This window comes from Dama dama, chromosome 30 (assembly GCF_033118175.1).
Source record: "Dama dama isolate Ldn47 chromosome 30, ASM3311817v1, whole genome shotgun sequence".
NCBI classification, from domain to species: Eukaryota; Metazoa; Chordata; class Mammalia; order Artiodactyla; family Cervidae; genus Dama; species Dama dama.
Window position 1 is genome coordinate 87,945,973 of NC_083710.1, and position 22,563 is coordinate 87,968,535.

Sequence of the window (22,563 nt, forward strand, 5' to 3'; positions counted from 1 at the left end):
AGAGCAGGGATGGGATGCCACAGCTGGCCTGGCCTTAGAGCAGGGAGGCCACAGCTGGCCTGGCCTTAGAGCAGGGAGGCCACAGCTGGCCTGGCCTTAGAGCAGGGAGGCCATAGCTGGCCTGGCCTTAGAGCAGGGAGGCCACAGCTGGCCTGGCCTTAGAGCAGGGAGGCCACAGCTGGCCTGGCCTTAGAGCAGGGAGGCCACAGCTGGCCTGGCCTTAGAGCAGGGAGGCCACAGCTGGCCTGGCCTTAGAGCAGGGAGGCCACAGCTGGCCTGGCCTTAGAGCAGGGAGGCCACAGCTGGCCTGGCCTTAGAGCAGGGAGGCCACAGCTGGCCTGGCCTTAGAGCTGGGAGGCCACAGCTGCCATGGCCTTAGAGCAGGGATGCCACAGCTGGCCTGGCCTTAGAGCTGGGATGCCACAGCTGGCCTGGCCTTAGAGCAGGGAGGCCACAGCTGGCCTGGCCTTAGAGCAGGGAGGCCACAGCTGGCCTGGCCTTAGAGCTGGGAGGCCACAGCTGGCCTGGCCTTAGAGCAGGGAGGCCACAGCTGGCCTGGCCTTAGAGCAGGGAGGCCACAGCTGGCCTGGCCTTAGAGCAGGGAGGCCACAGCTGGCCTGGCCTTAGAGCAGGGAGGCCACAGCTGGCCTGGCCTTAGAGCTGGGATGCCACAGCTGGCCTGGCCTTAGAGCAGGGAGGCCACAGCTGGCCTGGCCTTAGAGCAGGGAGGCCACAGCTGGCCTGGCCTTAGAGCAGGGAGGCCACAGCTGGCCAGGCCTTAGAGCTGGGAGGCCACAGCTGGCCTGGCCTTAGAGCAGGGAGGCCACAGCTGGCCTGGCCTTAGAGCAGGGAGGCCACAGCAGGCCTGGCCTTAGATCAGGGAGGCCACAGCTGGCCTGGCCTTAGAGCAGGGAGGCCACAGCTGGCCTGGCCTTAGATCAGGGAGGCCACAGCTGGCCTGGCCTTAGAGCAGGGAGGCCACAGCTGGCCTGGCCTTAGAGCAGGGAGGCCACAGCTGGCCTGGCCTTAGATCAGGGAGGCCACAGCTGGCCTGGCCTTAGAGCAGGGAGGCCACAGCTGGCCTGGCCTTAGAGCAGGGAGGCCACAGCTGGCCTGGCCTTAGATCAGGGATGCCACAGCTGGCCTGGCCTTAGAGCAGGGAGGCCACAGCTGGCCTGGCCTTAGAGCAGGGATGGGATGCCACAGCTGGCCTGGCCTTAGAGCAGGGAGGCCACAGCTGGCCTGGCCTTAGAGCAGGGAGGCCACAGCTGGCCTGGCCTTAGAGCTGGGAGGCCACAGCTGGCCTGGCCTTAGAGCAGGGAGGCCACAGCTGGCCTGGCCTTAGAGCAGGGAGGCCATAGCTGGCCTGGCCTTAGAGCAGGGAGGCCACAGCTGGCCTGGCCTTAGAGCAGGGAGGCCACAGCTGGCCTGGCCTTAGAGCAGGGAGGCCACAGCAGGCCTGGCCTTAGAGCAGGGAGGCCACAGCTGGCCTGGCCTTAGAGCAGGGAGGCCACAGCTGGCCTGGCCTTAGAGCTGGGAGGCCACAGCTGGCCTGGCCTTAGAGCTGGGAGGCCACAGCTGGCCTGGCCTTAGAGCAGGGAGGCCACAGCTGGCCTGGCCTTAGAGCAGGGATGGGATGCCACAGCTGGCCTGGCCTTAGAGCAGGGATGCCACAGCTGGCCTGGCCTTAGAGCAGGGATGCCACAGCTGGCCTGGCCTTAGAGCAGGGAGGCCACAGCTGGCCTGGCCTTAGAGCTGGGATGCCACAGCTGGCCTGGCCTTAGAGCAGGGATGGGAGGCCACAGCAGGCCTGGCCTTAGAGCAGGGAGGCCACAGCAGGCCTGGCCTTAGAGCAGGGAGGCCACAGCTGGCCTGGCCTTAGAGCAGGGATGGGATGCACAGCTGGCCTGACCTTAGAGCAGGGAGGCCACAGCAGGCCTGGCCTTAGAGCAGGGAGGCCACAGCTGGCCTGGCCTTAGAGCAGGGAGGCCACAGCTGGCCTGGCCTTAGAGCAGGGAGGCCACAGCTGGCCTGGCCTTAGAGCAGGGATGGGATGCACAGCTGGCCTGGCCTTAGAGCAGGGAGGCCACAGCTGGCCTGGCCTTAGAGCAGGGAGGCCACAGCTGGCCTGGCCTTAGAGCAGGGAGGCCACAGCTGGCCTGGCCTTAGAGCAGGGATGGGATGCCACAGCTGGCCTGGCCTTAGAGCAGGGATGGGATGCCACAGCTGGCCAGGCCTTAGGGCAGGGATGCCACAGCTGGCCTGGCCTTAGAGCAGGGATGCCACAGCTGGCCTGGCCTTAGAGCAGGGATGGGATGCCACAGCTGGCCTGGCCTTAGAGCAGGGAGGCCACAGCAGGCCTGGCCTTAGAGCAGGGAGGCCACAGCTGGCCTGGCCTTAGAGCTGGGATGCCATAGCTGGCCTGGCCTTAGAGCAGGGATGTGATGCCACAGCTGGCCTGGCCTTAGAGCAGGGAGGCCACAGCTGGCCTGGCCTTAGAGCAGGGAGGCCACAGCTGGCCTGGCCTTAGAGCAGGGAGGCCACAGCTGGCCTGGCCTTAGAGCAGGGAGGCCACAGCAGGCCTGGCCTTAGAGCAGGGATGGGATGCCACAGCTGGCCAGGCCTTAGAGCAGGGATGGGATGCCACAGGGGGCCTGGCCTTAGAGCAGGGATGCCACAGCTGGCCTGGCCTCAGAGCAGGGATGCCACAGCTGGCCTGGCCTCAGATCAGGGAGGCCACAGCTGGCCTGGCCTTAGAGCAGGGATGCCACAGCTGGCCTGGCCTTAGAGCAGGGAGGCCACAGCTGGCCTGGCCTTAGAGCAGGGAGGCCACAGCTGGCCTGGCCTTAGAGCTGGGATGGGATGCCACAGGTGGCCTGGCCTTAGAGTAGGGATGCCACAGCTGGCCTGGCCTTAGAGCTGGGATGGGATGCCACAGCTGGCCTGGCCTTAGAGCAGGGATGCCACAGCTGGCCTGGCCTTAGAGCTGGGAGGCCACAGCTGGCCTGGCCTTAGAGCTGGGAGGCCACAGCTGGCCTGGCCTTAGAGCAGGGATGGGATGCCACAGCTGGCCTGGCCTTAGAGCAGGGATGCTACAGCTGGCCTGGCCTTAGAGCTGGGAGGCCACAGCTGGCCTGGCCTTAGAGCAGGGATGCCACAGCTGGCCTGGCCTTAGAGCAGGGAGGCCACAGCTGGCCTGGCCTTAGAGCAGGGATGGGATGCCACAGCTGGCCTGGCCTTAGAGCAGGGAGGCCACAGCTGGCCTGGCCTTAGAGCTGGGAGGCCACAGCTGGCCTGGCCTTAGAGCAGGGATGCCACAGCTGACCTGGCCTTGGAGCAGGGATGCCACAGCTGGCCTGGCCTTAGAGTAGGGATGCCACAGCTGGCCTGGCCTTAGAGCTGGGATGGGATGCCACAGCTGGCCTGGCCTTAGAGTAGGGATGCCACAGCTGGCCTGGCCTTAGAGCTGGGAGGCCACAGCTGGCCTGGCCTTAGAGCTGGGAGGCCACAGCTGGCCTGGCCTTAGAGCAGGGATGGGATGCCACAGCTGGCCTGGCCTTAGAGCAGGGATGGGATGCCACAGCTGGCCTGGCCTTAGAGCAGGGATGGGATGCCACAGGTGGCCTGGCCTTAGAGCAGGGATGCCACAGCTGCCATGGCCTGAGAGTAGGGATGCCACAGCTGGCCTGGCCTTAGAGTAGGGATGCCACAGCTGGCCTGGCCTTAGAGCAGGGATGCCACAGCTGGCCTGGCCTTAGAGCTGGGATGGGATGCCACAGCTGGCCTGGCCTTAGAGTAGGGATGCCACAGCTGGCCTGGCCTTAGTGCTGGGAGGCCACAGCTGGCCTGGCCTTAGAGCTGGGAGGCCACAGCTGGCCTGGCCTTAGAGCAGGGATGGGATGCCACAGCTGGCCTGGCCTTAGAGCAGGGATGGGATGCCACAGCTGGCCTGGCCTTAGAGCAGGGATGGGATGCCACAGCTGGCCTGGCCTTAGAGCAGGGAGGCCACAGCTGGCCTGGCCTTAGAGCAGGGAGGCCACAGCTGGCCTGGCCTTAGAGCAGGGAGGCCACAGCTGGCCTGGACTTAGATCAGGGAGGCCACAGCTGGCCTGGCCTTAGAGCAGGAATGGGATGCCACAGCTGGTCTGGCCTTAGAGCAGGGAGGCCACAGCTGGCCTGGCCTTAGAGCAGGGAGGCCACAGCTGGCCTGGCCTTAGAGCAGGGATGGGATGCCACAGCTGGCCTGGCCTTAGAGCAGGGATGGGATGCCACAGCTGGCCTGGCCTTAGCGCAGGGAGGCCACAGCTGGCCTGGCCTTAGAGCAGGGATGGGATGCCACAGGGGGCCTGGCCTTAGAGTAGGTTCACTGCACCTGGGCACAGCCATCATGACCGGTGAGATACTGGACATCAGTTAACCAAGTGACCCTTGGGCCCCCCTGAGTGGCGGTCTACAGGTGTTCCCTCCTCCTGCAAGTCTAATCAGGAGTGAGGCTTGGCAGCCGAACCCCTGGATGGAGGAGGGCGAGTCCCAGGCCTGGCCGCCTCAGATCCTTCCCGCTGCCCAGGGACAAGGAGGTGAATGGGCTCCTGCAGAATGCCAACTCTGTCCTCCTCCACGTTTTTTATTAGTTAGCCAAACAGGCCTTGAATTCCTCAGGGAGAGCTGTGGCCGCAGGTGAGAGAGTCCTTCTCGGAGAACACCACGCCCCGAGACTGGGGTGGCCGCGGACGGGACCGCTCCTCGGCCAATGCGGAGAGGCAGCGGGCACGTGTGTGTCTGAGGGCAGGTCCGTCACACCAGCAGCTGGGCTGGGAGTGCGCGTTCGCTTCCGCAGACCGCTGATCATAATCGCAACAACTGATCAGGTCTCTACGAAGCACAGCTCTCCCGGGCCGTGCTGGCTGTGTTCCCAGCAGCCCGCCGGCCCTGAGATCTGGCCGAAGGGAAGGAGACGGGCTCGCGCTTCGAGGTGCTCTCGGCCCTTGCGCACCCGCAGCTGCCCGTTTACGGCACACGGGCCACGGGGTGGGGGTGCCCTGCTTCACGCACACAGTCCGGGGAAATAAGAAACAGCAGCATGCGCCCCGCCTCCGCGAGCCGAGGTGCCAGCCTCCAGGCCTTCACGCGCGCCGCTGAGGCCTCCCACGGCCCCCGGCCCCATCCACTTGCTTCTACGTCAACACGCCTGGCTCTTCTGAGGCACGTGTCAAGCTTTTTCCCTCGGTGTGGCGTGGACAGGGGCTGCTCTGCAGGAACACGAGGCGATCCTGGCGGGCGGGTTCCCAGCCCCGCGGAGTGGCCGGACCTAGATTAACGCTGTGCGTGCTCGTCCGCCGGCCCAGCAGCGGGCAGTGCGAGATGATGCTGGGCGGGGGAGCGCCCGGGGGGGGGGTGCCGTCTCTGGAGGAGCGGGGCCTGGGGCCTCGCAGAGGGAGCAGAGCCAGCGTGAGCAGGACGCGGATCAGGTCAAAAGCCTGAACTCAGAAAAGCAAGCCAGGAACAGCTGTGCCCGGGCAGCCAGCGGACCCTGAGAGCCGGGCCCGACCCCCCATCCTCCGTCCCCGCGTCCCCGCCGAGATGAATGTGCTGGAAGGCTCTTCACATCCTCCCCGGTGTGCTGAACACACAGCGGACGGCTTTCCCAGGGCTCCCGAGCAGATGTCATCTGGGTCCTGGGGTAAAGAAAACAGTTGACAGATTTCTTTGTGTTTGTGCAGGGACCGCCTGGACCCCCTGGACCCAAAGGACAGCCAGTAAGTTGTTGGGGGCGGGGTGGGGGAGGGGGAGGGGGCAGGGGCTTCGCGTGCCTCTGTGTCTCCTTCTTGACCGTGGAACTACCTGGCTGACAAGCACATCGTTTGTCTCATGAGGACAGTTTCATAGCGTTATAAGACAAGGCTCTAAACTCCAAGAATAATCCATGCGTGCCCCTGACAGGCGCATGAAGTCGCTGAGTGGATGCATGGAATGGCTTGTCTGGAAATCGCATAGCATTCCTGTGGCCACATGAAAATCCAGCTGGCAAATGTTTGATTAGAAACGCGGAGCACAATGGGGACAACCCCTGCTTATCCATAAGGTGCTCACTCACGAGCCGGGACAAGGCAGAGCTGGAGTTGTGCGGGGAGCTGACGGCCTTCTTCCTGCCTGGGGGCAGGCGGGCCCTCCCAGAGCGTGCTGTCGGCCTCTGGGGGTGTATTCAGGGAGCTTCAAGCCAGGCTCTGGCCCAACCCTGTCCTCTTTCCATCAGAGAAAGACGATCCAGTGGGCTGGAGCACCGCAAAGTTGGTGGCTTCTTAGGAACATGGGCACCATTCGGGCTTAATGTGACCTGAGAAAGTTAAACAAATCCCCAGGACAAGCCGTAGGAGGTTGGCGAGGGATGTATTTGGTCAAACCCCGACATGAGTCAGAAATACTGGGCTACTGTTAGGAACATGTCAGAACCACTCTTTGGCCTGTGTTATGGCCAAGGACGCCTCCCCGGCCCACCCATTCCCAGGCCTGCCCCGCAGAAACCCCATCTCCCGGCCGCCCGGGGACCTCAGCTGTCACCACCCCGACCCCAGCTCCCATCATCTCTGACTCAGCTTCCGGCTGCGGCTGGAGCTCGTTAAGGCTTCTGCCCGCCCCCCTGCCCGGCTCCCTGCCGTCGGGCCTCCCAGGGCAGGCTGGGAACGGCTCAGAGCCAAGAGATGCGGATGTAGGACGGGGCGGGGAGCCCCGGGGTCGCCTCAGATCCCCACTTGGCTGCAGCACAAACAGCCCCAGGCCTCCAGCATGTCACTTCCTGGTGCCCTAGACACCGGCTCGTGAGGCAGGGGGATGTCAGGGTCCCAAGTATATCTCGTTCTCGTCTCGCCTGGCTGCGTCTCTGTGCTTTGATTTCAGCTCCCCAGCCAGGTGGGAAGGAAGCAAAGAGAAAGCAAAAATTAATGAAAGGCTTTGTTTTTATTTGTGGAAACTCGGGGCACCAGAGGCGGGGGGCTGTGTGGTACGGACAGAGATCGGGTGGGCCCCACGGGATCCTGCGTCTCAGCGGGGACAGGAGCCCCAGGAAGGCGGCGGAGCCGTGGGCAGTCAGAGGGCCCTCCTGAGCCGCGTGGTTTGTCCCGCGGCCCTCCTGGCGGGCGGTCAGCCCTCCCACACACGCGTGGATGCTCCCCTCATGAAACTGTCAAATACACGCCAGGGTGCCTTCCCAGTCTGCCTCGGAAGCAGAAAGGATGATGAAAAGTTTGGCTAAACTCAAAGAACACCATCATTAAGAGGGTTAGGACATCTTCCTGTGAAACTTAGGATTAATTTACCAAAATGAGAAAGTCTGAGGCAGAGGAGAGTATGAATCACGGTCCTCAGATTGGGATCCCAGGCAGGAAACGGCTGCGTTCCGAGCCCAGAGGGCCCGGAACCCAAGGAGATGCTCTGAGACCCCTACCTGTAGAGTCGGAGGGCCTGGGCTCAGACCTGAGCTCCATCACCTGTTCGCCATGAGGCTTTGGCCCAGGGATATGACACTCTCCCCATCGATGATGTCCAGACTCACCGTGTGGTCCAGAGGACTGAGGGAAGTTAGCAGGGGACCTGGACTGTCAAAGCCCAGGGCCGCCAGAAGGAAATCACTCAGGGCTTCTTGGTCATCAGGATTTGAGCAGTAAAATATATAAGCAAGTGGCGAAGCATCCCCAAGGGTGACAGAACAACTGTTCTTAGCCCCCTGTACTTCAGGTTTTGCTTAAAGTACAAAACAAATTCCTTAAAAGCAGAGCTTTATTAAAACACTAGTACATCATTTTTATGAACCCAGAATTTTTATCATTTAAGGTTTAGTCTTAGTGAATGCTCGGAGCTCACTGTGAGGGGCCACTTTGTGCAACTGGTATAGCGTCTCGATTTGCTCCTGTTCATTTTACGTGATACCTGGACTCAGACTTTGACTACACCGTTTACATGCAGCAATAGCAAGAGAAAAGACGTTTCTTTTCCTTTTGTATTAATTCGTTCCTGGGAGCTGAAGCCAGAATATTATGCAAGGATAGTTGTCCAGTGATGTTGCAAATACACAGATATGAGGTTTCTTTTCCTAAAAGAAATAATTCCATTTCACTGTGATTATTGACTTTAGACTTACAGAAGCCATTTGTCTTTCAGGGCAACAGAGGACTTGGTTTTTATGGAGAAAAAGGTGAAAAGGTAAAGGAAACTTACTAGATTGAATTAGGAAATACTGGCAGCTCGTTCTAAAGTGTTCGTTTTATGCAGTTGTCTTGCGGGGCTCTGCAAACACACCCTTTGAAAGGAAACAGTCATGGTGAAGTGTCAGGTTAGCAGACAGGCTCCAGCGGTGGTCACGATCTGTGAGACAGGGCTCTCCCAGACCCGGGGACTGAACTGCGTCTCTGTCACCTCCTGCATTGGCAGGTGGATTCTTTATTTCTAATGCCACCTGGGACGCCCGTTCTGATTTATGTCTTGGGTACCAGTCTTAGAAAGCAGTAGCATCATACATAGCAAGAACCACCGAAACATTTGGCCTCCAGACCAAATAACGTCCTTATGTATAAGTTCATCATAGATAATTCCACCGAAGCAAATGCAGCCTCAAACTGTGACCAAGCTAAACAGCTTATATGCATAAATTCTAAATGATTATTAATGCAAGTAGAAATCAGGTAATTTTGCCTTACTCTTATTTTGTTCTATATGATGTTTTTACATTTTTTTAAATGTTTCACATTGGGGCACAGCCGATTAGCAATGCTGGGGTGGTTTCAGGTGGGCAGCAGAGGGACTCAGCCGTACGTATACACGAATCCATTCTCTCCTAAACCCCCTGCCACCCAGGCTTATATGTGATCTTTGTCTTATGACTGTAACGTTATTAACATTGACGTACGTGTGACAAGTAACACGCAAAGACAGGAACAGCAGTCCGCGGTGGGATTGTGCTTTTGTTCACCCTCGATCGCGTGCTTCAGTCTAAAGACAACGGCTTTGCTAAACCATTCGCAGGGGGACATGGGACTGCAGGGACCCGGCGGGATCCCCCCGGACAATGGCTACGTCGAGAAGCCCACGCCCCTGTACGATCTTCTGCCGGAGCAGTATAAGGTAAAGGGGCTGCAGCAAGACTGACATGTTCCCATTTGAACTAACAGGAGGAGGAGGAAAAGACGGAGCTTTCTCTGATCTTATTCAAACAGTCACATTCATAGTGGAAATGCCCTCCCCACCGAATTAGCAAATTATGCATTTGAAAGCACTGATCAGTCACAGGCCTCTCAGTACATCATTGTTTGTAATTGTGAGGAAGTGGAGCCAACGCGAGGATCCATTTAAGGACCTCAGCTCCATCTTCAGTCTCTAGTGTAGACGTAGCCAGCGGTCACAGCACAGCTCAGAGCCAGGATGCGGAACTGTGTGAGCAAAAGAAAGCCTACATTTTGCTGACATGGAGCGTCCCTGTGGGCTTTTTGGGTCAAAGTCAGATTTCTGACTCTTGTAGTTTCTGTTAATGTTTTGTTTGATTAAAAGCATCCTCTTGGAGTCTAAATAAAAATTAACACCCTTCTCTATCACTCATTCACTCAGACAGACCGTTCACCCGTCCTAAGCCTTCTGGGTCCCCTGTGCTTCATAAAGACCGAAGCAGTGACCTGGTAGAATACTGACCTCGTGGGGTGGCAGGGTGGAGACCAGGGTGAGACGCACAATGAAAGGCCATGGGAGCCAAAGCGAAAATCCCACACGTAGACCGTGATCCCTGCCTCTCAAGCATCTGTCAAGATGGGTGTGAATGCCGGGGGACGGATGGGAGAGGGCAGGCTGGACCCCCCGACCCTGTGGGGGATGTGAGTCTGGGCAGCCGCGGCGTTAGGAGGGGCTTGAGCGCTGACAGAGGCAGCCTGGGCAGAGGCTGGTGCGAGCCCAGAGGGGACAGCCGTGTGCCAGCCGAGCTGAGAGCAGGACAGCCCTGGAGCACCAGGCCGGACAGGGCCTCTGGGGTCTTCAGGGTGGATCCAGGAGGGGCTCTGCTCCCGGCGGGGACCTGACCATCAGCAGCGTAGGGCCCCCCGTCCAGTGTCAGGACAGGAGCCCGGGTGGAGTGAGGCCAGAGCAGGTGTGATCCCTGCTGAGATCATCAAGCAGCTGAATCACATTTCCCTGTTCTCTGCAGCCAAGAGGGAATGCGAAAAAGCAGAGACATTACTTTGCCAACAAAGGGCCGTCTGGGCAAGGCTATGGTTTTTCCAGTGGTCATGTATGGATGTGAGAGTTGGACTGTGAAGAAAGCTGAGCACCGAAGAATTGATGCTTTTGAACTGTGGTGTTGGAGAAGATTCTTGAGAGTCCCTTGGACTGCAAGGAGATCCAACCAGTCCATCCTAAAGGAAATCAGTCCTGGGTGTTCATTGGAAGGACTGATGCTGAAGCTGAAACTCCAGTACTTTGGCCACCTCACGTGAAGAGTTGAGTCATTGGAAAAGACCCTGATGCTGGGAGGGATTGGGGGCAGGAGGAGAAGGGGACAACAGAGGATGAGATGGCTGGATGTCATCACCGACTGAATAGACATGAGTTTGAGTCAACTCTGGGATTTGGTGATGGAAAGACAGGCCTGGCGTGCTGCACTCCATGGGGTCGCAAAGAGTCGGACACAACTGAGCAACTGAACTGGACTGAACTGCAGAGGGAATGGGTCCCAGGACCTGGCCAGCCTGCAGGGGGCAGTCTGGAACTGCAGGATCCTGGGAGCTGTTCTAGGATTGATGAGTGAACGGACTCATCGCCGCCTTTCCTTCCCCGTTTTAGACTAAGAAACGGGGAAAACTGAGCACATAAAATGGACATCACGGGCTTCCCTGGCGGCTCAGTCGTAAAGAAACCACCTGCTGATGCAGGAGACATGGGTTCGATCCCTGGTGGAAGAAGATGCCACGGGGCACGGAGCAGCTAAGGCCGTGCCCCACAACCATGGAGCCTGGGCTCCAGAGCCCGGGAGCTGCAACTGCTGAAGCCCACGCACCCTGGAGCCCTCGCTCAGCACCAGGAGAAGCCACCGCAAAGAGAAGCCCGCCCAGCACCGCTAGAGAGGAGCCCCCGCGCACTGCAGCTAGAGAAAAGCCCGTGAGCAGTGGAGACCCCGCGCAGCCAAAAACAAAGACAGAAAATTATTTTGAAGGAAATAAAGCTGACGTTGCTTTCTAAAGCCACTCTCACTCGGGACTTTAACATGCTCCTGATGAGCCTTGTCCTCGGAGGACCCCCCCCATCACCTGAATGACCTCTCGCTATTTCATTATCGAATGACAGCCCGTCTGTTATCACCGGGGCTGTTCCCCAGGCGTGTGCCCTGCCGCTGTGGGCCCTGAAGGGAACTCACAGGCAGAAGAGACGGCCCTGCAGTCACATCAGAATAACACACAGTTTCATCTATGTTGTGAAAATCCAAGAGACTAGCACATTTTCCCCCTTGAATTTTGAAGCCGCAAGGTTTAGGGAGTCATTTGTTACAATCCGTTGATGTTCGTTGTTTGCAGTTTTATAAAATACTTTGCACCTTATGTCATCAATCCTGACCCATTTTAAATAGTATTCGTGAATTAATGAGCATTTCCTGTCTTTCGTGTCTTCACAGGGTGAAAAAGGAAGCGGGGGAGAGCCAGGGAGAATAGTAAGTCAAGGAATAAAGATGCTTCTTCTCACCGGTGCTTCCCACGTTCTCGGGGGTCCCATTACAATGTTAGACTGTCCGGGGTGTAACAATCCACTGCTCTGGTCTCCAGTCCACTCATCTGCGGCAGGAAAGGGTGATCGTTTCTCACGCTGTTTTTTAGAAAACAGTGTCAGGATGTCTTCTTTCTGCAGAGTCAGCACCAGCTGATCACCCTCTTCTGAAGTTCATAAATGAGCCCAAACCACTCAGAAGAGCAGTTCCATGGAGGGAAGGGCCGGGCGGGCTTGGTGGAGGCTTCCTGGCCAGGGTCCAGCCGTGTCATCGCTCTGCCTTCCCTGATCTGGGTCCCACCTGCCCACGAATCCCCAGTGCTCCCCGTCGCCACTTACCAGGTGACGATGACCGGTGATGTGCCAGGTGAATGACCGTCCCAGCCCACTGCAGACGTCCTAGGAGCCTGTCCTGCGTGGAGCCGGAGAGGCAGAGGCAGGCTGGCCGCAGCGGGGGCACTAAGAATAAGCCCCCAGAGCAGACAGACTGTGAAGTGTGTGTGGTCTCTCTGTTCTCTCCTAGGGCATCTCCTTAAAGGGAGAAGAAGGCATCATGGGCTTCTCGGGATCACGGGTAAGCCTCCTGGGCCTGCTGTGCGCTTTGCATTGTCCGGCTTTTGGAAAGACTTCACTTTGCTTTCATTTCTTGTTGAAGTATCGTTGGCGTACGATAGCGCGTGTGGTAGATCCACAGCACACTGACTCTCAGTCCTCAAAGGCTCCGCTCCACACAGTTGTCCTAAGACCCCGGCTCTGTTGCCAGCGCTGTGCCGAGTGTCCGAGCAGCGTGTTGTGACGTCACCGTCTGTGCCCCCGGCCCTCGCTCCACGGCAGAGCTGAGCTGGAAGCGCAGAGGTCTGCCCCACACCCCCAATCCCCGACGCTCACTGTCAGGCTCCTGCCCCTCCGTGGGCTGTCGGCTCTGACCCTGAGCCTGCCTTGACCGACGCGTCATTGTCGCCCAATAACTGTGGGTTTTAAGACCGTGCTCCCCCCTTTAGGGGAGGGACATGAACGGAACTCAGACGCATTTCTGCTTGTATGAGCCTAAATGACTCGGTGGTAACAGAAACGGAGGCTGTCTCCAACAACGAGCTCGATTTCTTGTTGCCCCAAGAGTCCAAGGAAGATGTGCCCAGTGGGGCCGATGGGGTGAGGGGAAGTCTCCTCTTGAGGAGGCCCGGCTGCCTGTCACTCCTGGCCCGAGAGCACACCGCCCTCCACCGGCCAGAGCTCAGTCAGCTCAGCTCAGTCAGTCCACCCCCCAGTGAACTGGAAAGGTGGGCAAAGACAGGAGCCTTGGGGCGACTGGCCACAGCCACCCCAAGGACAGGTATCACAGTCGCCAAAAATCAGAACGAAGACTCTGGGAGCACGAGGGGCAGGGTGCTTTCTGGCTGTACCGCTTTGACTGTGTTGTGTTTATGGGTTTCTCCACATTTCTTTAAGTCACAGCCAGGATGCGTTAGGTGAAAGTGTCGCTAAAACGATGCCTCTCCCGCAGGAAGGAGAGGGAAGTTCAGATGGCGTCAGCATTGTCATAGCGAAGTGTTTACTTACTTAGCCCAGGCAGGTGCCGTGACCGTGCCCTCCAGGAAAGGTCGCTGCACGTTCTGAGCTGTCACTGCTTCTGTTTTCTTTTCAACCCAGGGGGCCCCCGGCTTCGACGGTGAGAAAGGTTCACTGGGACAGAAAGTAAGTATGAGGCATGAAATGCAATCTAGTCCAGGCCTGAAACATCTTACACAGGTCACATGTGAAGACTGGGGCATCCCAGGAGAAAAAACACCCTCCCCTTAAAACTTTCCCATATTTGCAGTAGCAGAAATGATCCCTCCCCGATCGTCTCTGAAGCGTGAAGGAGCTCGCTCGCACTTTCTGTCTTTTGGCAGGCCAGCACGGGGTCCCTCCCGCCCCAGGCCACCCATCACCTCCCCTCCGCTGGCCACAACCCCCGGGGCCCCCAGTCTGGGCCTTCCTGTGTCACCAGCAGCGTCCTGTAAGAAGGTGGCCGGCGTGGTGGCTGACAGTCCACCCGCGTTCTCCATCTACTGACCGCTCACGTTTTCACACTGGGTCTTCAGCGACGACCCAGTTTGTTGTCTTTATCCCGGGTTCCACGGACAGATTTTTTGGTCCACTTTGTAGGAAGCCGATGTTCGGTGAGAAGGGCCTTACGAATCTGGATCAGGCGTGGGGCTGTCTGACTGCTGATCTTACGAGAGAGAAGACGTGTAAACAGGGCTTTTTAGTGACAGTTCCTTTCTTGTCACGGCTGTCTTCACCCGGGCCCCGCCCGCCGCAGACCCCGGGCTCTTGCAGCTCATCCAGGGAAAGGGAACGTCCCTGTGTGTTCGCCACGCGTGTTTCCCGCCCAGCGCTCCTCGGGGCTCCCCGTCCACACGGGCAGCACCGTCTGAGCGGCTGGCTGGGTCTCGCTGGACACGGCTCGGGCAGCCTGCCTGGTCACCGGCCCCACGGTCGCTCCAGGCTCTGTCCAGGCTCTGGCCTGGGTCGTGGGGCAGTCAGTAGGCAGGAGGTCACTTTTAACATCAGAGAAGTTTGCCTTCGCTTTCCAGTCTTCACTTAGTGTGAAAGAGAGTCAGTCTAAACCAGAGGCCCAACATAAAATACTGAATTAAGCCAATCTTAGTTCACTCTGAACAAAGTAGCTTTCAGCATGCATGCTCCTGGATTTCAAAATATCCTGTAAGGTAATCAAATAATGCACATTTTTATCCCATTGCCATTCTGATTTTAGGGGGCTTAGCATATACACGCTTTTGCAAGAAGGAATAAATTTCTAGATTTTTTTTCTTTAAAGCTTTAAATACCTATCCAGATATGATGCAGCCCATAAGGGTAAACCTTGCCTTTCAATAAGTATTCAAGGGAATTAGAATGCGATCATTACAATTAGAGATTTTTTTTAAGTCAAGAGCAAAAGTGGCTAACTGAAGAGGCTCCATGCTTCTAGTTGGTATTAACTAAAAATTTTCGGAACCCTCCTTGGGAGATGGTTTTAATAGGTGGATTGGGTTGCCAACGCTCCACCCCTCTGGTCAGTCTTAAAGTCCAGACATCAGGGCAGCTGGTGAGTGTGACTCAGCAGGAAGGACTCAGGGCCCTCCGAGAAACACATCTGACTCAAAAGACGAACCTTGAGCCTAAGGAGGCCCAAGACCTAACAACCACTCATGGTCTAGAGGCCGTCGGGGGTCGAGGAGCCCCTGGGCCCAGCTCCACGAGGATGGGGTGGGCCAGGCCCCCCACGTAGGGCGTTCACACCCAAATGACCCTGTTTCCTCAGCAGCCGCAGGAAAAAGGCACTAAAAAGATAGGAAGGAGGAGCAGCAAGCAAGCTGAGACCTATCAGCCAAACGTCACAGTTTGACTTTTATTGAATCCTGATGCAGATAAAGCAACTTTAAAAAGACACGTTTGAAACTAAAATCCGGGAAAATTGAAAGTCAAGTGGGTAGAAGGTGATTTTAACCAATTATTGTTGATTTTACTGGACTTCCGTAGTGGTTCAGATGGTGAAGAACCTGCCTGCAATGCAGGAGACCCAGGTTCGATCCCTGGGTCAGGAAGATGCCCTGGAGAAAGGGAATGGCTATAGACTCCAGTGTTCTTGCCTGGAGAATCCCAGGGACAGTTGATTTTGGTAGATACAATATACTGCGGTCACTCCTTTTTATTTTAGAGGTAAAATAAGCACCAAGCATCTTTTCTGCAGGGAAGCAGAGGACTGGACGGGTACCAAGGCTCTGACGGATTGCCAGGACCCAAGGTGGGCTCAGGTCTCCTCTGGGGGGTGGGGGCGGCTTTCACTTCCTTCCTCCGGGTGCTGTTCTGATCCCCTCCTGTGCACCTTCATGGGAGAAGCGGGGAGGGGGCTGAGCGAGCGCACACTGCAGCAACGAGAGGGTGGGGGCCCCTGGTTCCCATGAATAATCCCGTTGGGGGACGCAGGGGCTTGAGGACTCGGGGCGCACCTGCTCCAGCTGTCAGGGGACCCAGCAAGGTGGGGGCGCATCCCATCGGGCGGGGCACCGCTGATGAGGACAGAGGGCTCACGGCCAGGCCTTCTGGGGCTGGAGAGGCTCAGAGGCGTCTAGGCAGCTCGTGGAGTTTGGGCCTCACAGTCCAGATGGTGTCGGATCGGGTGTGGGCACACAGCCCCAGCTCACCCTCACGGGCGATCCGACGGCGCCATCGACGTGGAGGAGTCTTCCTGGAGGCAGGCGGTCCCCTGGCCACTCCTGGTGTCTAACAGGGGTCTCAGGGTGAGAGGGGCCCCGCCCGCTCCGTCCTCTGCGGGCGTGTCCGGCTGGCAGCCGGGAGGCTGGACTGACCAGCGCCGCCGCAGCGCGGGCGTGGAGTGCAGGCAGCGTCCGGGGTCTCGCGGCTCAGCACAGCCTCCGCCCGGCTCCTCATCCTCTCAGATCTGGAAGCAGCCGTCGGGTGCAGAGGCCGGCTCACCTCCTCTCGTTTCCCTCTCTTCCTTCTCCAGGGAGAAACAGGCGACCCCGGCCCCCCCGGCCTGCCGGCCTACTCCCCGTATCCTTCCGTGGCCAAAGGTCTGTGCCGTGCGTTCTTCGCGTTCACATCTCCCAGGCTGTGTGGTCTGTGGTGGACCCAGAGCCATGAGCTTGGGGGAAAGACTTTCTGTTCAGCACTTAACCTCGGAGAACCTGTCTCATGAACGCTCCCTCCCTGTGGGATGAGAGGGGTGTCACAGAGCGCCCCCCGCTTCCCTCCGCCGGGAAAGGCTTTCGTTCCGACCCGCCTCGGGTGGGCTCTGGCCTTGCCCCCCGCAGCGGCACCGAGGAAGCCCAGCCTCCTGCCTGCCAGGCCTCCGTGGGCGCGGCCCGGCGCCTGCCCTGGTTTCCGCTCCAGCTCTGGCTGCGCCCGCCCTGGGCCTTCCGTTTGGCTGACGTGCCCCCTGGACGTCCTTCCCTTGACCCTCCTCCACTGTCCGCTGCCCGTATCCGCTGTCAGATGACGCGGCCTGGTGCCTCTCTGGCCTCTGACACAGCGGCTGTGATACCATCCAGGCGCACGCCTCTGTGGGAATCGAATGTTGGTCAAGCGTGTAGCACTGAGCCCGCACACTCACGAGCTCAGAAATATTGTCCACTATTATTTTCATTCTCCGTGGTCCCTCAAAGTCAGATTTCCCACACACACACAAATAATCCTCCCGTCCTATATTGTTTTGGTGTTCTGTGCCTGTCTCGTTTTATAATATTTATAGGAATTTTGTATCAACCCTGTTTGGGCTTCCCAGGTGTCTCAGTGATAAAGAATCTGCCTGCCAATACAGGAGACGTAGGTTCCATCCCTGGGTCGGGAAGATCCCCTGGAGGAGGAAATGGCAAGCCACTCCAGTATTCTTGCCTGGAGAATCCCCATGGACAGAGGAGCCTGGCGGGCTGCAGTCCCTGGGGTCGCACAGAGTCAGACGTGACTGAGCGACTAAACAGCAGCAGCGTCAGCCTTATTTGCTTGAGGCTGAGCTCCCTGACGTCGGGGCCGCCGCAGACGAAACCCTCGGGCCCCGCACGCCCATGCGGTGGGCAGGGCATCAGTCCTCTACCTGCAACGAGAGCGTGAACACCCGCCCCGAGGCCTGGACAGTGGTCCTTTCATCGCGGGGTGTCTGTCTCGGTTCCAGGTGTCAGAGGTGAGCCGGGATCCCCAGGACAGCCGGGGGAGCCAGGAGCCCGCGGAGAGCCAGGAGACCCCGGTCTGCCGGGCCGGCCGGGCACGTCCATCGGAGACGAAGGTACCAAGCTTCCGTGGCCTCGAAACTAAGACATGCGCTTGGGTCTCCCGCCAGTCCCGCCCCTCACTGGTGCTCTGTCCCTTCGGCTGGCCCGAGCGTGCCTGCACTTGAGTCGTCTGGATGTGGCCTCAGAGCCGCTGTGTCCTAACTAGGCTAGACGCGCTGCTGACGGTAACACGCGCGGTTCTGTCTGTTTCTTGGCTGGGAGGAGCACGGGCTTTCTCCGACGTCATCGCCAAGCGTTCTAACAGCTCTCGGGCCGTCCCCTGGGGGCAGGCAGGGGGCTTTTTAGAGTGGAATGATGCTGATGAAATGTACCAGCGGCATGGCCCTTTAGGTCGCTGGCTGGACCGTAAACCACTGGTCCAGTGGGGGTGTCCAGGGCCTCAGGGCGCAGCAGTGCCGTGGCTGAATCCCAGGGGGCTCACGAGGCTGTGTTCGCTGTTGGGTTTTCAGATGAGAAGAGAGGCTTGCCGGGTGAGATGGGACCCAAAGGCTACACAGGAGAACGGGGTTTCCCCGCAGTGTACCCCGGCCCCCGAGGGACCGACGGGAAGCCAGGGCTCCGCGGTCCCCCCGGGCGCCCAGGACCACCCGGCCCAGACGGTAAGTGGAGGGAGACTCAAGGGCGGGGCATACCGGCGTCTGGACGAAGGGGCCTGGACGCAGCTGCAGTCTCACTTGGGTTTTTCTGCTGATAATTCTGCGGACGAGGCAGCGGCGGTGGGTGCGGCGGTGGCAGGCCATCCACGGGGCAGCCGGGAAGGGCCCGCCGTGACTCCCCCTGCCCTGGGCTGAGCGCCGCGGGGCAGCCGGGAAGGGCCCGCCGTGACTCCCCCTGCCCTGGGCTGACCCCCGCGGGGCAGCCGGGAAGGGCCCGCCGTGACTCCCCCTGCCCTGGGCTGACCCCCGCGGGGCAGCCGGGAAGGGCCCGCCGTGACTCCCCCTGCCCTGGGCTGAGCGCCGCGGGGCAGCCGGGAAGGGCCCGCCGTGACTCCCCCTGCCCTGGGCTGAGCGCCGCGGGGCAGCCGGGAAGGGCCCGCCGTGACTCCCCCTGCCCTGGGCTGACCCCCGCGGGGCAGCCGGGAAGGGCCCGCCGTGACTCCCCCTGCCCTGGGCTGACCCCCGCGGGGCAGCCGGGAAGGGCCCGCCGTGACTCCCCCTGCCCTGGGCTGAGCGCCGCGGGGCAGCCGGGAAGGGCCCGCCGTGACTCCCCCTGCCCTGGGCTGAGCGCCGCGGGGCAGCCGGGAAGGGCCCGCCGTGACTCCCCCTGCCCTGGGCTGAGCGCCGCGGGGCAGCCGGGAAGGGCCCGCCGTGACTCCCCCTGCCCTGGGCTGAGCGCCGCGGGGCAGCCGGGAAGGGCCCGCCGTGACTCCCCCTGCCCTGGGCTGAGCGCCGCGGGGCAGCCGGGAAGGGCCCGCCGTGACTCCCCCTGCCCTGGGGTGACCCCCGCGGGGCAGCCGGGAAGGGCCCGCCGTGACTCCCCCTGCCCTGGGCTGACCCCCGCGGGGCAGCCGGGAAGGGCCCGCCGTGACTCCCCCTGCCCTGGGCTGAGCGCCGCGGGGCAGCCGGGAAGGGCCCGCCGTGACTCCCCCTGCCCTGGGCTGAGCGCCGCGGGGCAGCCGGGAAGGGCCCGCCGTGACTCCCCCTGCCCTGGGCTGAGCGCCGCGGGGCAGCCGGGAAGGGCCCGCCGTGACTCCCCCTGCCCTGGGCTGAGCGCCGCGGGGCAGCCGGGAAGGGCCCGCCGTGACTCCCCCTGCCCTGGGCTGACCCCCGCGGGGCAGCCGGGAAGGGCCCGCCGTGACTCCCCCTGCCCTGGGCTGACCCCCGCGGGGCAGCCGGGAAGGGCCCGCCGTGACTCCCCCTGCCCTGGGCTGAGCGCCGCGGGGCAGCCGGGAAGGGCCCGCCGTGACTCCCCCTGCCCTGGGCTGACCCCCGCGGGGCAGCCGGGAAGGGCCCGCCGTGACTCCCCCTGCCCTGGGCTGACCCCCGCGGGGCAGCCGGGAAGGGCCCGCCGTGACTCCCCCTGCCCTGGGCTGAGCGCCGCGGGGCAGCCGGGAAGGGCCCGCCGTGACTCCCCCTGCCCTGGGCTGAGCGCCGCGGGGCAGCCGGGAAGGGCCCGCCGTGACTCCCCCTGCCCTGGGCTGACCCCCGCGGGGCAGCCGGGAAGGGCCCGCCGTGACTCCCCCTGCCCTGGGCTGACCCCCGCGGGGCAGCCGGGAAGGGCCCGCCGTGACTCCCCCTGCCCTGGGCTGACCCCCGCGGGGCAGACTTGAGGCTCTGCCTTCTGGGCCCCCTCGAGCCAGAGCTGCCGCTGAACAGGTGGCGACACTTGACACCGGGAGTGGCCGGAGCGCCTGGGGGGACACGGCAGCCGTGGGGGGCCCAGACGGAAGATCTGAGCCTCAGACTGGACGGGCATGGCGTCTGGACCCCGGTGCCGTCGGGCGTGGGGTCCCAAAGCGTCAGACACGGCTGAGCGGCTACGCACAGCACCGCAGTGTCTGGGTCCAGCTAAAAGGGAGATTCGGGGACGCGGCTTTTGTCGCTCCCATTGCTGGCTCTTGAGAAGAAACTTTCGGAGGCGTGAGAAGCGCGCTGGGGACAGAAGGCAGCCATTACCTCTCTGGTTCCAGTTTGTCCTCTGAGTTACTCAGGTTCTGTGTTCCCAATTTCCCTTCAACTGCAAAAATCAGATTCTTATATTCTTTTGAAAAATTTCGGCACAGATATTTCCCTGGAATTTGCCAAGTGGTTTGAGCAGTGTGATCACTAGTATTTTTTATTATCCTCACAGCAGTGTTTATTCCCGTACCATCTGTGATAACGGCTGAGTTTCTCTGAGCGTTACATGTCCTGAGTCAATGTTGTCTGTTGCGTTTTCCCTTTTTTGGCAACAGAACATGATGTATTAAAAATAAAAGCATACAAATATGCCTCTTTAAAAGATGGCGATGGAAGGCTAACCTTGCCATCCTTCCTGTAACTAAATTCCATTTTGATAAAGACACAAACGCATACCATCTGGCTTCATAAATCTTACTTAGTAAATCTACAACTTACTCAGAAGTCGTCTGTAAACACGTGAACTAATTTCTGGTCCATATGGTTAACTGAAGAAGGAATTTATAAAATAGATGGAATGGTGTCTGATAGATTTATCAACTTAAAAGTTTAAGAGCACACAACTTTAGTTCTCCTTCAAGTATTCATTTTACCCATGAGACACATTGTTCCCAAATCACTTTTTAGAGGCAATCTCTTGTACAAAAAGTAGTCAAGCATAATGGCCTTTTAAAATAGTTTTGTGAATAGTCATAATGTAATATTGATGATCTTGAGTCCCACAGAGCCCTCCAGCCTTTCCCCTGGAACAAAATTGTTGGACTCTTTTCTTGTTATCTGCATTTCACCCGGCTTTCTGTGTTGCTACTGACGGAAACCAGAATTTTTAGTCTTTCGCGGCTCCAGCAAAAGCAAACCATGAAGGCAGTTTTCTTTCTGAACTAAATGTCTGCTTACTCCCAGCACCAGCTCGCTTAACCAGGCTGACTGTCGGGGCAGTTCCACTGTGCTCTAGAATGAGTCAGGGTACGGCCAGATTTCTCACGGCCACCTCAGGAAAATCACGTTGGAAAGATCACAGAGGCTCACTGCTATCCTTTAGGACTCGCTTGAAATTATTACTTTATCAGATGAAGAAAAGCCAGCATAGGAAGGAAGGGGGCGGGGAGGTGCACCTTCAGGGAGCCCCAGAGTGCCTTTTCTGGCTAGACTTGCAAACGGAGTGAAGACCACCACAGTGTCTTTATCTCAGATTTTAAAAGCCAGCACCCCTGAAGCAGCCGTGGTTAAATAACTCCCTGTAGTACTAGCTTCTCCTAACTCATCAGGAGAACCTGGAGACATCGCATAAAGCCCTCAGGCTGACAAGCCTTTGACCTGGTCCCCAGGGCCCAGGGAGCCTATGCTGGGCCCCGTCTGCTCCATCAGAGCCCCCCGGCCGGCACCCCCTGCACGCACTCTTCTCTGGCTCGGCTGTCCCTCCCCTTCCTTCCGAGGCGCCTCTGCTGGGCCACCCTTCTTCCCCCCCACCGTCCTGTGCAGGATGGAAGTCCTTGCCCTTGTCTCTCCTGCTTTGACGGGACTTTAGTACCATGACGTACCAGCTGATGTACCAGCTGTCCCCAGCTGCATCCCCATTGCCAGAATCTTGGCTCGCTGTCCACGATGCCAAATAGAAATGCAGAGACGGAGTTCAGAGGAAACAGGAGAGTGCCTTGTTATTTTTGCCAGGCCCAGGGGAAACACGCAGGCTAGCGCCTGGAGAGCTGTGCCCGCCCCACGCCTTCTCAAGAACAGGGAGAGGTTCTACAGCCTCTTGAAGGTCTTGCTTTTTTTTTTTTTCTGCGAAGTTTCAAAACGGCCACAGCTGGCATCAGGCAACTCGGCAACCGGGTCCAGTGTCCCGGAGGCTCTCAGCCCCGACCTTCTCTCTGAAGTGCAGCGTGGAGCGGGCGAGTGCCAGGCGCAGCGTGTCGTCTCTGGGGTCAGAGGGTGGTCAGCCTCGTGAAGGACGGGGATGAGTAAGGGCTGACGAGTAACCGAGGCTGTTTACGTCCTGCCGGCCTGTTGGGCTGGCACTTGCCAAGGCTGTCGGCACATTTCTACTCTGCGGCGACGTCCCCAGCCTCGTCCTGAACGCTGAGCCGCAGACTCCCCCGGCGGTTAACTGGACACCTTGTCAGCGCTGCGTGTCTCACGGGCAGCTCCAGCTTCGTGAGCCAGACCCTGGGCGTCAGCACCCTGCCCTGGTGCTTCTCAGGGATGTACAACCTCGTTCCCGCCACAAGATGGCGCTCCGCTCGAGCAGAACAGCGTTTTCTGGGCTTTAAAGAGTCTATTTCTCAACACGGTAGCTCAGACGTCCTTGGTTGGGATGCTCAGAGCCCCAGACGAGCAGGACGCCCGAGGGCCCCCATCCCAGTGAGGGGGAAGGTGGGGAGGGGCTGGATCACAGGTTATCCACACGGTTACACGTG

The 22,563-nt window shown here is 59.4% G+C and overlaps 1 protein-coding gene across 2 annotated transcripts in view; it reads left to right on the forward strand.

Annotated features, from left to right (window-relative positions):
- Positions 1 to 22,563, forward strand: part of COL4A2 (collagen type IV alpha 2 chain) — a 167,106-nt gene that overhangs the window by 113,249 nt on the left and 31,294 nt on the right. For both annotated transcript variants that reach the window (XM_061133259.1, XM_061133258.1), the window contains exons 11-20: positions 5,721 to 5,756; positions 8,155 to 8,196; positions 9,016 to 9,114; positions 11,642 to 11,677; positions 12,254 to 12,304; positions 13,381 to 13,425; positions 15,470 to 15,523; positions 16,247 to 16,313; positions 17,411 to 17,521; positions 17,978 to 18,127. In XM_061133259.1, coding sequence (XP_060989242.1) covers positions 5,721 to 5,756; positions 8,155 to 8,196; positions 9,016 to 9,114; positions 11,642 to 11,677; positions 12,254 to 12,304; positions 13,381 to 13,425; positions 15,470 to 15,523; positions 16,247 to 16,313; positions 17,411 to 17,521; positions 17,978 to 18,127 — 691 coding nt within the window. The remainder of the gene's footprint in view (positions 1 to 5,720; positions 5,757 to 8,154; positions 8,197 to 9,015; positions 9,115 to 11,641; positions 11,678 to 12,253; positions 12,305 to 13,380; positions 13,426 to 15,469; positions 15,524 to 16,246; positions 16,314 to 17,410; positions 17,522 to 17,977; positions 18,128 to 22,563) is intronic.